The 14,163-nt window shown below is 41.4% G+C and overlaps 1 protein-coding gene across 17 annotated transcripts in view; it reads right to left on the bottom strand.

Moving 5' to 3' along the window:
* Positions 1–14,163, bottom strand: part of TENM3 (teneurin transmembrane protein 3) — an 857,073-nt gene that overhangs the window by 68,602 nt on the left and 774,308 nt on the right. For all 17 annotated transcript variants that reach the window (XM_050945288.1, XM_050945293.1, XM_050945292.1 and 14 more), the window contains 2 exons: positions 9,286–9,405; positions 8,604–8,865 (listed from right to left, as the gene is read on the bottom strand). In XM_050945288.1, coding sequence (XP_050801245.1) covers positions 8,604–8,865; positions 9,286–9,405 — 382 coding nt within the window. The remainder of the gene's footprint in view (positions 1–8,603; positions 8,866–9,285; positions 9,406–14,163) is intronic.

The raw sequence follows: 14,163 nt of genomic DNA, 5'->3' as shown, positions 1-14,163 counted from the left end.
CTTACATACTACAGATGTCTGTCAAACTAACAGGCCTATAGTTACTCAGATCACTCTTTCTCGCTTTCTTAAAGATAGGAATTATGTTAGCAATTCTCCAGTCGTACGGTACAACCCCTGAGTTTACCGATTCATTAAAAATTCTCGCTAACGGGCTTACAATTTCATGCGCCAGTTCTTTTAATATTCTCGGATGAAGATTGTCTAGGCCCTCCGATTTTGTCCCATTAAGCTGTTCAAGTATGGCTTCTACCTCAGATGTGGCAATATCCATCTCCATATCCTCATTCCTGTTTGTCATCCTTCCTTTACCCCTAAGCTCCTCATTAGCTTTATTAAAGACTGAGACAAAGTACTTATTTAGATATTGGGCCATGCCTAGGTTATCCTTAACCTCCTTTCCATCCTCAGTGTGTAGCGGTCCCACTTCTTCTTTCTTTGTTTTCTTCTTATTTATATGGCTATAGAAACTTTTACAATTGGTTTTAATTCCCTTTGCAAGGTTCAACTCTACTTGGCTTTTAGCCTTTCTCACTTTATCCCTACAGGTTCTGACCTCACTAAGGTAGCTTTCCTTGCTAATCCCACCCTTCTTCCACTCCTTGTAGGCTTTCTGCTTTTTCTTAATCACCTCTCTGAGATGCTTGCTCATCCAGCTTGGTCTACAACTCCTGCCTATGGTTTTTTTCCCCTTTCCTGGGATGCAGGCTTCCGATAGTTTCTGCAGCTGCGACTTAAAGTAATTCCAGGCCTCCTCCGCATTTAGATCCACAAGTTCTTCAGTCCAATCCACTTCCCTAACTAATTTTCTTAATTCTTTAAAGTTAGCCCTTGAAAAGTCAAAAACCCTAGTCCCAGATCTATTTTTGTTTATCCTTCCATCTAGTTTGAACTGAATTAGCTCATGATCACTCGAACCAAGGTTGTCCCCTACAACCATTTCTTCTATGAGGTCTTCACTGCTCACCAAAACCAAATCTAAAATGGCATCCCCTCTTGTTGATTCTTCAACTACTTGGTGAAGGAATCCATCAGCTATCACATCCAGAAAAATCTGAGCCCTATTATTCTTGCTAGCACTTGTCCTCCAGTCTATATCTGGGAAGTTGAAGTCTCCCATGATCACACATTTCCCATTAGTGTTTACTTTCCTTAAAAACATTAAAGAGGTCTCTATCCATATCCAAATCAGATCCTGGCAGTCTGTAGCACACCCCAAGCACTATCTCAGGGGAGGCTCTAGTAGCTTTCTTTCCCAGTGTGATTTTTGCCCAGACAGACTCTGTCTTGTTCATTCCATCACTTCTTATTTCTTTACAGTTAACCTCCTCGTTGATGTACAATGCTACTCCACCACCTTTGCCTTTATTTCTGTCTTTCCTAAACAGTACATAGCCTTCAATACCCGTACTCCAGTCATGACTACTATTCCACCATGTTTCTGTTATCCCTATAACATCCGGTTTCACTTCCTGCACCAGTATCTCTAGTTCCTCCATTTTGTTCCCTAGGCTCCTCGCATTAGTGTACAGACATCTTCATTTTTGCCATTTGGCTTCACTCACATTCTGTACCCTGTTAGGCACAGACATTCTACCACCAGCATCACCTGTTAGTCTGTTATCTACACTACCCTTCCTCCTTATGCCAATTCTTCTGTCCATGGCTGTATCCCCTCTTACTTTGTTTACTTCCCTCTCAAGGTTAAATTCCGGCGTGGAAATCTCCCGGACATCTCCCAACCATCTCCCCCAAATTTCTAGTTTAAAGCTCTCTTAATCAGGTCGGCGAGCCTCCATCCTAGAAGTCTATTTCCCTCCTTACTCAGGTGAAGTCCATCCCGAGAGAACAGTCTTCTGTCCGTAAATGCTTCCCAATGGCTGTACATCCCAAAGCCCTCCTTATAGCACCACTGCCTTAGCCATCTGTTGATCGCCATAATCTTGTTACACCTTTGTTGCCCTTCTCTAGGAACCAGCAGAATCCCACTGAAGATCACCTGAGCCTCGATTTCCTTAAGCGTCTTCCCCAGTCTGGCATAGTCTCCCTTGATACATTCCAGAGAGTATCTGGCCATATCATTCGTTCCCACATGAAGGACAATCAACGGATTCTTCCCCGCTCCTGCTAGGATCCTTTTCAGCCTCAGGTCCACACCCTGTATCTTAGCACCCAGCAGACAGCACACCCTTCTGTTCTCCCGATCAGCTCTAGTTACAGGCCTGTCTATTCTTCTCAGTAAGGAGTCTCCAATCACGTAGACCTGCCTTTTCCTGGTGACAGTGTGATTCTCCGGTCTATCCCCTGCACCCACTGCCTGCAAGTCCTCTCGATTCCTATTTCCCCTTGAAATCCTCCTGGGGTTCATATTTGGTGTTGCCTCCATTGACTCCTCCCCTCCTCTTGTAGGACTATCAGCTCTTCTCTTTTTCCTTTCCCTCTCTCCTTCAGCGACCACCTGCTGTGCCCCTTCTTCATTTTCCAACTCTGCAAACCTGTTCCTGAGTTCTATTTCTCCTTCACTGGCCCGTCTTTTCCTCTGCCTGGTTCTCTTAGTCACATGCTTCCACCGTCCACTTTCCTCCCCCAGCAGTCTCTCCTCTGAATTCTTTGGTCCTGCTTCCATCTGCACGTCTGAGCTTATCCCTTCAGCCCCCTCGTGTCTGTGTGCCATCATCTGCTCAAACCCCTTCCTAAACTCAACCAGAGTTTGCACCTGCATCTCCAGTCCTCGGATCTTTTCTTCCATCAGCTCTATCAGGCGGCACTTCATGCAGACAAAGCTCTTCTCAGGCGCCCCCTCCAGGATCATGTACATGCCGCAGCTTCCACATCCAGTCATCCTCATTGTGTCTTTCACTGCTACCTCTGTATCAGTCATAGCCTTCCCACCTAACGCCTGGTAGTCAACACAACACACACCACCAGCAGGCACCAGACCAACACCCTATCCCTTAACTAACTTGTCACTTCCTCTGTCTTAGTCTCCCCTGCAACCTCCCCCTGGAAACTCCCACTGAAACGCCCCTGTTTACAGCTCTGTTTGCCAGCTCCTGTGCTGCTGCCTTACTGGCTGGCTACTTATATAGGACCCCTAATTAGGGCTCCGCTGCTCTCCCAGCACACTGCCCCTAGCAGCCTCCACACACACACACACACACTACACAATACAATCCACAAACTACAAACTACGAAAACCTGCTCCTCCAACAGAATTCCCACTGAAACTCCCCTGTTTAGAGCTCTATTTGCTGGCTCCTGTGCCGCTGCAGCTGTCTGAACTTGGAGTCATTTGCAGTACTCTGGAAGCACTATGTTTCCAGAGTACTGCAATTTATAAGAGTCCTTCTCACTGTGCCTGTATCATCCTGAACTCATTCTCCAGCTTCAGAAGATTTAAAAATCATCTCCAATCATCAATGGGACAGACACAATTGAATAATATAACTGTCCTTAACGTGCATCAAGACAATACCAGGGAACTAGATGCAAGTAAGATTGCTGACATTTTCACCCAGAAAGCAACAGTGAGACATAATGTCTTTAAACTGGGATGTTAGAGAAAACTGCTTGTAGATGATTGCAATTATTCTAATATACTGTAGCCACTGTCCTCGATGTATCTGCTGCATCTACTTGTAACTGAAGAGTGGTCCTGGCAACCAACTGGCCTTCCTCAGTGAGAGCCTGAAATCGAGCTCTCTCCTTGTTGATGAAGTCCATGCATTTGGAATCATAGGAGTGGAAGGGACCTCGACAGGTCTTCTAGTCCAGTCCCCTGCACCCAAGTATTATCTACAATAATTCAGGTAATGATATTTAGCTATCAGTGCTTGGTAACTGGCTATCCTGAACTGAAGTCCAGTAGAAGTGAAGAATATTCCTCCCAATAAAACAAGTAATTTACCCTCTTTATCGACTGAAGTAGACCTAGGCTGTCTACGTTGTCCATGGCAGCCTGGACAACTAAAGAGTTAGGAACAGGATGAGAAAAAAATTCCGCCCTTTTGGCTAGGACAAAATAATTTTTTTTTGCCCTCTTGGGGGTAAGGGCACAAGTGGCTGGGGTATTCCACACTGTACTAGCTGGTTCCAGAATGGCTTTGTTAACAGGAAGTTATATTTGGTTGGATCAAGACAACTGGAGGCTCTCTATGAATTTATGCTTAGGATCCTGAATCTTCCTTAAGGGAGATTTGCAGCTTCTCTGCAACCCAACATAACATTTCCTGAAATGGCTTATGGTCATTAGGAAGGATGGAGACATTGGAGCAATCACTTCATCGAGAGATGATAAGGGCAGTCTTGTCGGTACTGGCAGAATTTCTGGATCCAGCTCATAATCCTTCTCTTCCGTAGGGTCAGGAGGAATCTCTGGCTGTCCTCTTGATAGGGAAGAGTGGACTGACTCCCTAGATTGTGTTGACTATGCTGGATGATACAGGCCCCACTCTCCCCAGTATGGCCAATAAGATGGGTCAAACAGTGATTGTGGAGGTCCCCATGGCATGGGGTACCAACCGTTTTAAGGCAGTTGTAGATTTGGAGGTTGGTTCCAGACCAATCCAGGTCACTTGTCTATGAAGGCATGCCTCAGAGGAGGCGACATTGGTTCATTGGGTGGCTCAGAGTTTCCTGAGAAAGCAAATGCTGATTCTGCACCCATCTGCAGTACCAATGGTTCTGAAACCATGACTAGATGATGGAATTGGAGACAGACTCTTCCCACAAGTTGCAACTCCTGGTGGAGTTAGAACCTTCTTTGTGAGGGAAAGACCTGGTGGTGATGGAGGCTGGGGATCTCAGAGATCAAAAGTGTCATCAGGTGGAACATAAGACTGCTCTCTCTAGAGTGCAAGGGATCCTGTCCATATGAATCAACAGAGCTAGAGCAATTAGTACTAGAGGCATCATTGCTGCTGGAGTGCAGTCTGGTACTGAAAGAGCCCTGGATTTGTGGACTTTCTTGTCATGACCCTGTGAGTTAGAACATCCCAAGTCCTCATGGGCTGAACAAGAAGACTTGCCCCGGGTCTGACTGCGGCCTCATGGCCTTCTCCAGTAAGTGCTTCTTAAGGCAAAGTTCCCACCCCTCAAAGGTATGACCAGGGAACAAGTGGCAGAATCTACATCTTGCTGAGAGCTGTGCAATCCCAAGGCAGAAAGGCAGCATTGATGGTTATCATTGCCGGAGAAGCAGCATGGACTGGAAGCACAGATTTGAATCTCAGAATCCTGGACACAGTCTGGGGTGGAGGGGAATTCTTCTTGATTGAGAATCTAACTATTAAACTACCAAATTTAGCTAAAAACTATCAGATAAAGCTCTAAAATATTTTAAAATATATAATATGTATTTTCAGCTCAAAGAATAAAGGAAGATGAAGCTCCAGACATTGGAGGTGTCAACCCAAGCCATGCAGTGGTAAAAAGAAACTGGAGAGGCAGTCAGTCCACTCAGCTTTTTATTTCCCAAGTTGGAGGCATGAGGAGAGCGAGGGCAGATGTGCAGATCAACAGATACTGCTGTCAAGAATTCTCCGACGTGGGCGCATGTGTAGCCATGGAGGAATACACATAGGGACCAGCACTCGAAGAAGAACGTTAAGCTTAAGACTCTAAGAGGCACATTATACTTGTTTAATATGTAACCATTTCTCTTTCTACTTGTTATCTCTGCTCACTAACTCTTAAATCTCAATCTTTGATAATAAAGTTATGATTGTTTCAAAATAAATATATTTTAGTGCTGTGATGTTATTCAGGATCTGATCTTGACTTGTACCAATCAAGCTGTGTGTATAGGGTTCCTCTGGAGAGAGTATATCTGGTAATTTCTGTGAGTGTCCAGTGAGGGATGCGTTTAGAGGGATTCAGGGGCTAGGATACACCTACTGTTAACCTGCAAGGCAAAGTAGGGGATGGCAGAGGCCTGAGGAGATTGGTTTGGTGGGCAACAGATTGACACCCGGTTAGCACCACTAACTCTCTCTCTTACTGAGGCCAGGGGGAAACAATGTGATCCACAGTCCGGGGCACTCTGAGAAGTGTCATACCAAGATCTAGTCCTTCTGCTCCAATGACTCTTATTCACAGTGGAACAGCTTCAATAGGAGAGATTGAAGGAACTCTACATCAGAATATCCCATAGCTCAGTTGTTAGGTCACTCCGCAGAGAAAGAACAGCTCCCTGTTCAAATCCCTTCTCCTCTGAGGCAGAGGGGAGGGACTTGAACCCAGGATCTCCCACATCTCAGGTGAGTACCTTTACCACTGGGCTAAAAGTTATGAGGATGGAGCGGTATTGGCAGTGGCTGCTTTGAGTGAGCTCATCTATAGGGCCATTCCACTAAGTGAGCTGCATGCTTATCAGATCAGGCCCCGCAGGCACATTAGGCAGAGGAAAGACACTCTTTCTCCAGTCTATGGAATGCTTGCGGGCTTAGGTGTCTGGATGTTTGGCATGGGACTTCAGCGCACATATGCTCAGGTGGACACAATGCACTTGGGGAACTTTTACTGCTAAGCAAGTTTAGTTGCCTAAGGGCTCAAAGGAAGTTGAGTAGGTATTTTGTGAATCCCAATGGGGCCTGATTCTGGGATTTAGGCACCTACAGTGGCAGTTAGGTGCCTAAATTGTTTTGTGTGCTGCATTAACTCTAGAGGTAATGCTTCATCATCCCCTAAAGGTGCTGTTTCCAGAAGAACATTCTTAGGGTCACAGTACCTTTAAGGGATGATGAAGTGTTACCTCTAGAGTTAATACAGCACACTAATCTCCCCTGCATGTGGTGCTGAGTGTTGCCAATCCACATTAGAAGGATGGTTGATTACCAGGGAACTGGGGAATTGCTCCTCTGTGTTTTCTGTGCCAACTCCAATCTCCCCTACAGTAAATCTGGCTCTGGCTCTTTTCAGAAAAACAACTGTTAAGCATTCCTCAGAAACTTAATGGATAGTTTTTTAATAGAATAAGCTGCAAATCTGCATTTGTACTGGGAGATGTAGCATTATGCACATGCTTCTGAGATTAGACTCTGACTGTTATGGAGTATATTATTCTTGATATATTTGTGTAACTTCCATTAGCAGAAATAGGAGTTATGTGTATTCACTGAGTGGAGAAAACAATCCTTATTTTGTATTTTTGCATAGTGTAATGATTAGCTTTTTGCATGAATAATTAGTTTTAATTTAATCAAAAAGTGCTCACATTAGCACAGGTCAAACAATAAGCCTGGTGTGAAGATGGCTTTTGGGGTCGGGGTGGGGGTTGTTTTTATTTTTTATATATGTATATATAACAAAGAGCTTTTAAGGCTCTTTACAACTAGCATTGTACATTATTACTTTTCGTTGTTTTATAATAATATATTTGCCACTTTCCATCAATTTTTGGGATCAAATCTATCATATGCTGCCACAACATGAAAATTGGAGCTATTTTGAAATGGACTGAATTATGCAAATAATTTTTGACCTAAGTTGCAGTTTTCAAATGTAGAGAAACAGTACTGTAGGATAAAAACCATGTATTGGATAGTCTAGTTTAGGCTTAAATATATTTAATTGCAATTTGTTTATACTTTACCAGTTCCTACCATGAATTATTTAATTGTTTTGTCCTTTCTTTAAAAGCTCTAAATGCAACGAATTTTAATTGCACCTGCTATGCTCCCCCTCAGGAAGGAAGGAAGGATATTTCTTCCTGAAGAGTTATGAAAACAAGTTCTACACAGTTATAATGAAGCAAGCAAGCAAACAAACAAAATAGCTATTTTAGCAGGAAAATCCTTGCCAAAAATAAATCACAAGATGATTGTCATTTCTTAAAATGCAATTCTATTTGGGAGCAGAGGAAAATTCTATTAGTGATTAGCTATTTGAGATTAGGGAATGTAATGCAATCTATATTAGAAACACAAAATCTTCAGAGCATATACTTTTAGTTCAAAACAACTTTTTGATAACTTTAATCCAACTTTAGGTCTTGCTCCTACAAAGTGCAGAAGTGTAAAGGCCTCAAAAGGTACTGAGAGTGCTCAGTGCCCTGCAAGATCATGTCCTTAAATATCACAAATATGAAATTTCTCACTTACCACTGAAAAAATACAAGTGTACATAATATTTATTAACAATGAATTGATAACATTAATCAAACTATAGTCCTGTAAGGACTTCGCACTACAATAAAAAAACCTCATCTCTCACTTACAATTTTGTAGATGTGTTCTCAAAAAATAATAATTTTGAACATTAAGGACTGATAGTCAAAGTCAAATACACAAATCTATGCCCATTTTGAACATATAGGATATGATGATCCTGCAAGGCAATGCACAGCTGAACATCTGTCAGTTCATGACACGCAGTATATTATAATTATGGCAAGCATGTATACATGTCAAGTATTTGCACGCGTGATACTTTCGTGCACCGGATTTTGAAAATAAACAATATTGGTGTTAACTTATTCACATATAGCACTTTTTCACGAATTATTCATCATTCTTTATTATTATAAATCAGCAGCATACATCTTCTTTATGATAATCTAAAATACATCTGATAGAAAATGTTATTTAGTTTGAAGCGCATTGTACCTGTGTCTCAGGGATAATGGGACTGTCTTCAGGAGAAATCCTAAAGAGGGTGGATAAAGGTGATGACACAATGACAGGGTTTGGCCTCACAAATCCACTCAGATCACAGCTGGGAATGTCATTCTCTTCCTTCTTCATGACCAGGGTATCCATGACATAAAAGACATTCCATGGAATCCACACTGTGTGATACTGTGTGAGGAATGGTGATCGTTCAAACACCAGAGTTAGAGATGCACCACCATTTGCCACCAAATCAAACCTAGGAGAAATCATAAGGTTATTCAGCAAAGTAAAAAGAAGTCACATACTGTGTAAAGCCATTTAAAATTTGCATTTTATGGATCTGATTCTTCATCCTGTTGCTCCAGTTTTATGCCAATGTAACGTAACTGGAAGCAATGGAGAAGTTAATTAAATTACACTGGTGTAAAACTGGGGTAAGAGAGTGGAGAATATGGCCTCTGTGTTTAAATAACCAAGAACTTTTTCCTTTCTCAAAATAATAATTAAAAAAAATAATCAACAAGTAGGAAAATGTCTGATAACTGTTTTTGCAGTATTTACAAAGGAACAGTTTGCAGGGATAGTGTCTACAACTCCTGGTGTAACAAGTCTCTCTAATTAAGTAAAGGTGCAATCTCCATATTCTAATGAAAGAAGTGGCTGGCAACAAACTTACATTCCATCTTGGCGAGTGATTGTGTAACCATATTCTGGATAATGTAAAAAAGAGACATTAACTCCAATGAGTGGCGTTCCATCGGCAGTTAATACTTGGCCCCTGATGACAGATGCAAGGCTGTGGGAAAAGGTGCAGAATTAGATTATGCATTTATTTGCTCAGATATTGCTAGCATGATTATCAGTAATATAGCTTAAAAAAACAAACACACCATTACATGACATCTATGTAATCCATGCTGAAACTCTGACAAGCCATTGCCCTCTTATAAGCTCTAATTTACATTCTCTAACTGCTTCTATATTTACCCTGTGTTTCAATTTGGAGCAGATTGTCTTGAGAGAGTTATCAAGACCAGTAATTTAGTAATGAATTTTTAAAACTTATAAATTCTAGACTTTCCTCCTCTAAGTCGTATCTCTGGCACTTTCATAAAGAAAAATGTACTTTCCAATTAATTCCAAGGCAATCTGTAACTCTGTAGGGACAAGAAGTATAAAATGTAAAGGAGGCAATAAGGAACATTAGTTCTCCAACTTTTAATCAATTGCTGTGCTGAAATGCATCAAACTGCAGATTCAGGAATCCTAGTGTAAATCATCATCTTTCATTCAGTGAGATGTAAGACACCTGCTCTCAGTTATTGGTTTATTTTTAGGGCATTACTACTCTGTAAAGCACCAGTCAAACTGTGTATTGCAACCGTACTGTCATGCACTTACCAATCCCATTACATTAATACGTAATTAATATTATTTACTGAACTCAGCTTAAAAAGTGCACCTCTGCCTTTCCTTCTGAGGTGTTTTCATTGGTTGGATATATTGCCAACTGAGCTAACCCTGGTTAAATGAACTGGTTAAATGAAGATTTATTTAATCCTGAACGAAATAGCCTCTTAGAACCCAGGTATTAACATGGCAGAGCAGAGTGTGTGTAACTCACAAGAGCTAGCTGGACAAGACCTATTGTATAGAAGGCCTAAAGGGAATATATTCAAGGGTTAATAGAAGGCATAGTAAAAGGGGAAGTTTGTTATGCACAAGTTTTAAAGCATCTAATGGCTGAAGGGGGGAGGTGAATTTTTGCAATAGGTTAAGAAATAGCTTGGCTAATAGGGGAGGGGGTTTTACAAGAAATAGCTTGGCTAATAGGGGAGGGGGTTTTACAAGAAACAGGTTGCTGACACTCCTGGGGTCACGTCTTGCTGACCATCTGGAAGGGGGTGGGGACGTTTGGAGAAACTGACCCTGTGGCAAGCCCAAATTTGGAAATGGTCTATACTGCCTGATTCATGCGTGTTGGAAGTCAGTGAAAAAGGGTATAAAGGATGGCCGGACAGATCCATCAGGGCACTCAGTCGGTGAACTGGCTGTCAAGGGACGAAGGTACTAGTGGAGACATCCCCACCATGGGAGATCTGCTGGCACTGGAATCCTAAGACTAGCTGGAGCCACTGTTTGCCCAGTCTAAGCAATTGGACTGTCCCTGAGGGGGGATGAGATTCTGAGTTGCAGTACTCTGCTTGAAAATCCTTACCTGACACATCCCCACCATGGGAGATCAGGAATAGGTGGATCAACAGGGCTGTGATCTCGGGCCTCATCTCGGGCCGACGGGAGAAAAGGGGGTGGGAAATCTGAACCCTCTGAACGACTAGCCGTAGGGCAGCGGGAATCAGAGGGATTAAGAGGACTTACCAAAAAAAGGGCCTGATCAGGTTTTAGAGCTTTCAAGTGGGGCCTTGGAGAAGTCGGGCTTGAACAGGTGAAGGAGTGACCGGCCGGAACTCCCCAAACTCACCAGGTAAAAGTCGGGGGCGTATTCAGGGAGTGGGCTGCTGTGCTGCTTGAAACTAAGCTCAAGAAATAAAGGGGGATTTTTCTAGCAATAGAATTACCGTGCCTTAAGATTATAGCATGCTTGTAAGTGTTTATGTGTAATTGTCAGTGTTTAATAAAACTATTACCTGATTTAACCATATCAGGACTGGTTTGCTCTTCTATCCGAATCTCCCTAAACTAGGGTAAGGAGGAGGCTGACCCTGCCGGTCCAAGGTTAAAGTTCAGGAATATAATCAGGTCAGCCTTAAAAAGAGGTCGATGGCGCAGCGAGCAGGGTAATAGCAGTATAAGGATAAAAAGGAAAGTTTTGTCAGGGTTCCAATAGAAGTATAAGTAGCGGCTGTGGAACCAAAAATTTGGGAGGAAGCACCCGCTCATTGGAAGTAGGAACAAACTGATAAAAAATAGTTCAGATGAAAGGATTAAAAGGCCCGATCAGAGAAAAGGAAAATAAACAAATAATTAAAAATCTTACGGAAGACGTAAAAGAAAGAAACTGGGAAATAGTGTTAGTTATATTGAATTTGGTAGTTTTTGTAGTAATATATTTTGTGATTATAATTAATTGGGGAATAGAATGGGAGGAGAATAAAGCAAAAATAATAGGAGGTTTAATGGGAGGAATATTAATGAGTGGACTCATGGGAAGAACTATGGGTCACGTAATGATAAGCTTTGAAAAAGCAGAAAATCAAACATCATGGGTTTAGTTGAGTAATTAGTTGTGTAAATATTTGTAAATAATGTGATAAATAATGTGTAAGTAATGTGATATAAAATATAAATAATATGTTGTAGAATGGGTGATTACAAAAATCCAGGATTACCCAGGGCGCAACATGTCTTGATGTTGGTGAGTACACAAGTGCGATCATCAGCAGGGACATGTGTGTTTAAGGATGTAAAACAACAACGAGATTTGACAGATCTCGAGCACCTTTTGCATGTGGTTAGTCATAGTAAGGAAAATGGAGAAGAATTAATAAGATTAATATGTGCTGGTGTATTTGGAACCCGTTTAGAGACAGGTCAGGAGGGAATAGGAGTGTATAGAGTAAAAGCAGATATAGAAAGACCTGAAATCCAATGTCTTAAAGAAACAGACACACGTAATCACCCAGATTTAAGATTTATCTGGACGAATGAACCAAATTCAGGGGAATTCTGGACAGGAAAAGGAAGAGGACCCATTTTTTGTAACGCCCTAACGAAGGGTCCTTGGAAACACTTAAAAAGGGGAAAAGACCAATGGGGGAGGGACATAATATTAGGAGGCTGTAAATATCATATAAAATTGGGTAAAACAGAGGAAAAGGCTAAATGGAATAAATGGCCCACTTTAGGACCAAAAGGGGGGAAGCATAAAAATGTGTATGGGAGAAGCAAGGATCAGGTGATGCAAGAATATAAATTAAGAAGATTTAGCCATTTAAAAATTAAATCAGAAAAAGAAAAAAACGTAAAACCACCCCAATATCAGTATGCGTCAGCTACGGCTCCGCCCCTCTACCTAGAAATACCATCGAACATAATTAACCCTTTGTGGACAGAGCAACCGGCACCAGTAAAACCACTGCCAGATCCTATAGTCTGTCCAGTACTAAAAAGAGAAATAAAATATAGAAATAATGTGAAAGAGCAAAAAATTATAGAACAAAAATTTGAGGAAAAAGAAGAAGAATTGATCAGGGAATGGCTGGGATTAGATCCTAAAAAAATGGTATTAAAATGGCTAAAAGGGGAGTTAAAGGCCATAGTATTAAATAGAACAGAAGTAGAAGATTTGGCACCTAGATCATTTTATGGTGAGGAAAGGGATCGAAGTTCATTAACAGAGATATTTGGAAGCGGGCTAGAATCAATTGGCCTAGGTAGATTCTTGCGACGATTGGTAAAAGAAGAGTGGTGGCTCTCTAAGGATTTTAAAGCCAGAAATCAAGAGCAAATACCGGCATCGGTAGTCCTCATGGATTGGCTCACAGGAGGAACAGAAATAAATAGACAGGCGCTGCTAGTAACAAAGATTGATTGGGACCAGGGTGGATTTGGAACTAAGGACGTATTAAGTAGGGCTCTATTAAAAAGAAGCCCTTGGTTACCGTTGGGTATATTACAATATGACACGCTGGCAGAAATGATAGATAATACAGAAGTAGACACGGGAGTTCAATGGTTAAAACCAACTGAACAAAACTCAAAAAAGTCAGATAGAACAAAATCAGAAGTAAAAATAGAAAAAAAGGAAGCAGCCAGCGAAGGGGCAAAGCCATTTTCTGCAAAAGATAGATGGCCGGGAAATGAACGATCTGCATATGCTTATTTGAGGCAAGCAGGCGTAAAACACTCAGCACAAGGACAGGAGTTATTGCAGTTGGCAAGGGATCATGGTTGGGAGGACAAATTTAAACCACACAAACCCTAGGTAGTGGCCTCCCAAAAACAAACACCTCCCTCGGGAGGAGACTTAGATAGGGAGTTAATTTATGTAAATTTGGACTATAATAAAAAGCCATGGTTGTTGGATTCAGGAGCCCAATTTAGTACAGTAACATGTAGACATAAAACCTGGAGACATAAGGGGTGGGTAAAAGCAGTAGGAGTAGGGGAAAGGGTTTTGGAATTAGGAACAATTAAAGTACAGGGACAAATTTTAGAAGTATTATTAATGCCACATGAGTTTAATATCCTGGCATTAGCAGACTGGAATAAGTTTAAAAATCAATGTCAAAAAGAATTTGATAAGATCAAAGCAATAGTAGCACATCAATGGATAAAACAGCAGGAAAAGAAAAATTATGAGGTGATTTTGGGTAATTTGCCCACTCCTGCTAAGCAATATAAATTGACTAAAGAACAATTAGAAGGATTAAGAGAAATTGTAAAAACATTTAAAGAAAAAGGGTATATAGAAGAAGCAAGTCCACCTTATGCTCATGTGATTCCTATATGGGCAGTAAAGAAAAAAGGTGGAAAAAATTATAGAATGGTGTTGGACTGTAGGAAAGTAAACAGTCAAACAATAGTATCCCAA

This window comes from Gopherus flavomarginatus, chromosome 3 (genome assembly GCF_025201925.1).
Source record: "Gopherus flavomarginatus isolate rGopFla2 chromosome 3, rGopFla2.mat.asm, whole genome shotgun sequence".
Classification (NCBI taxonomy): domain Eukaryota; kingdom Metazoa; phylum Chordata; order Testudines; family Testudinidae; genus Gopherus; species Gopherus flavomarginatus.
The sequence above is the reverse complement of the archived record's forward strand: the minus strand, read 5'-3'. Positions and strand labels throughout refer to the sequence as shown.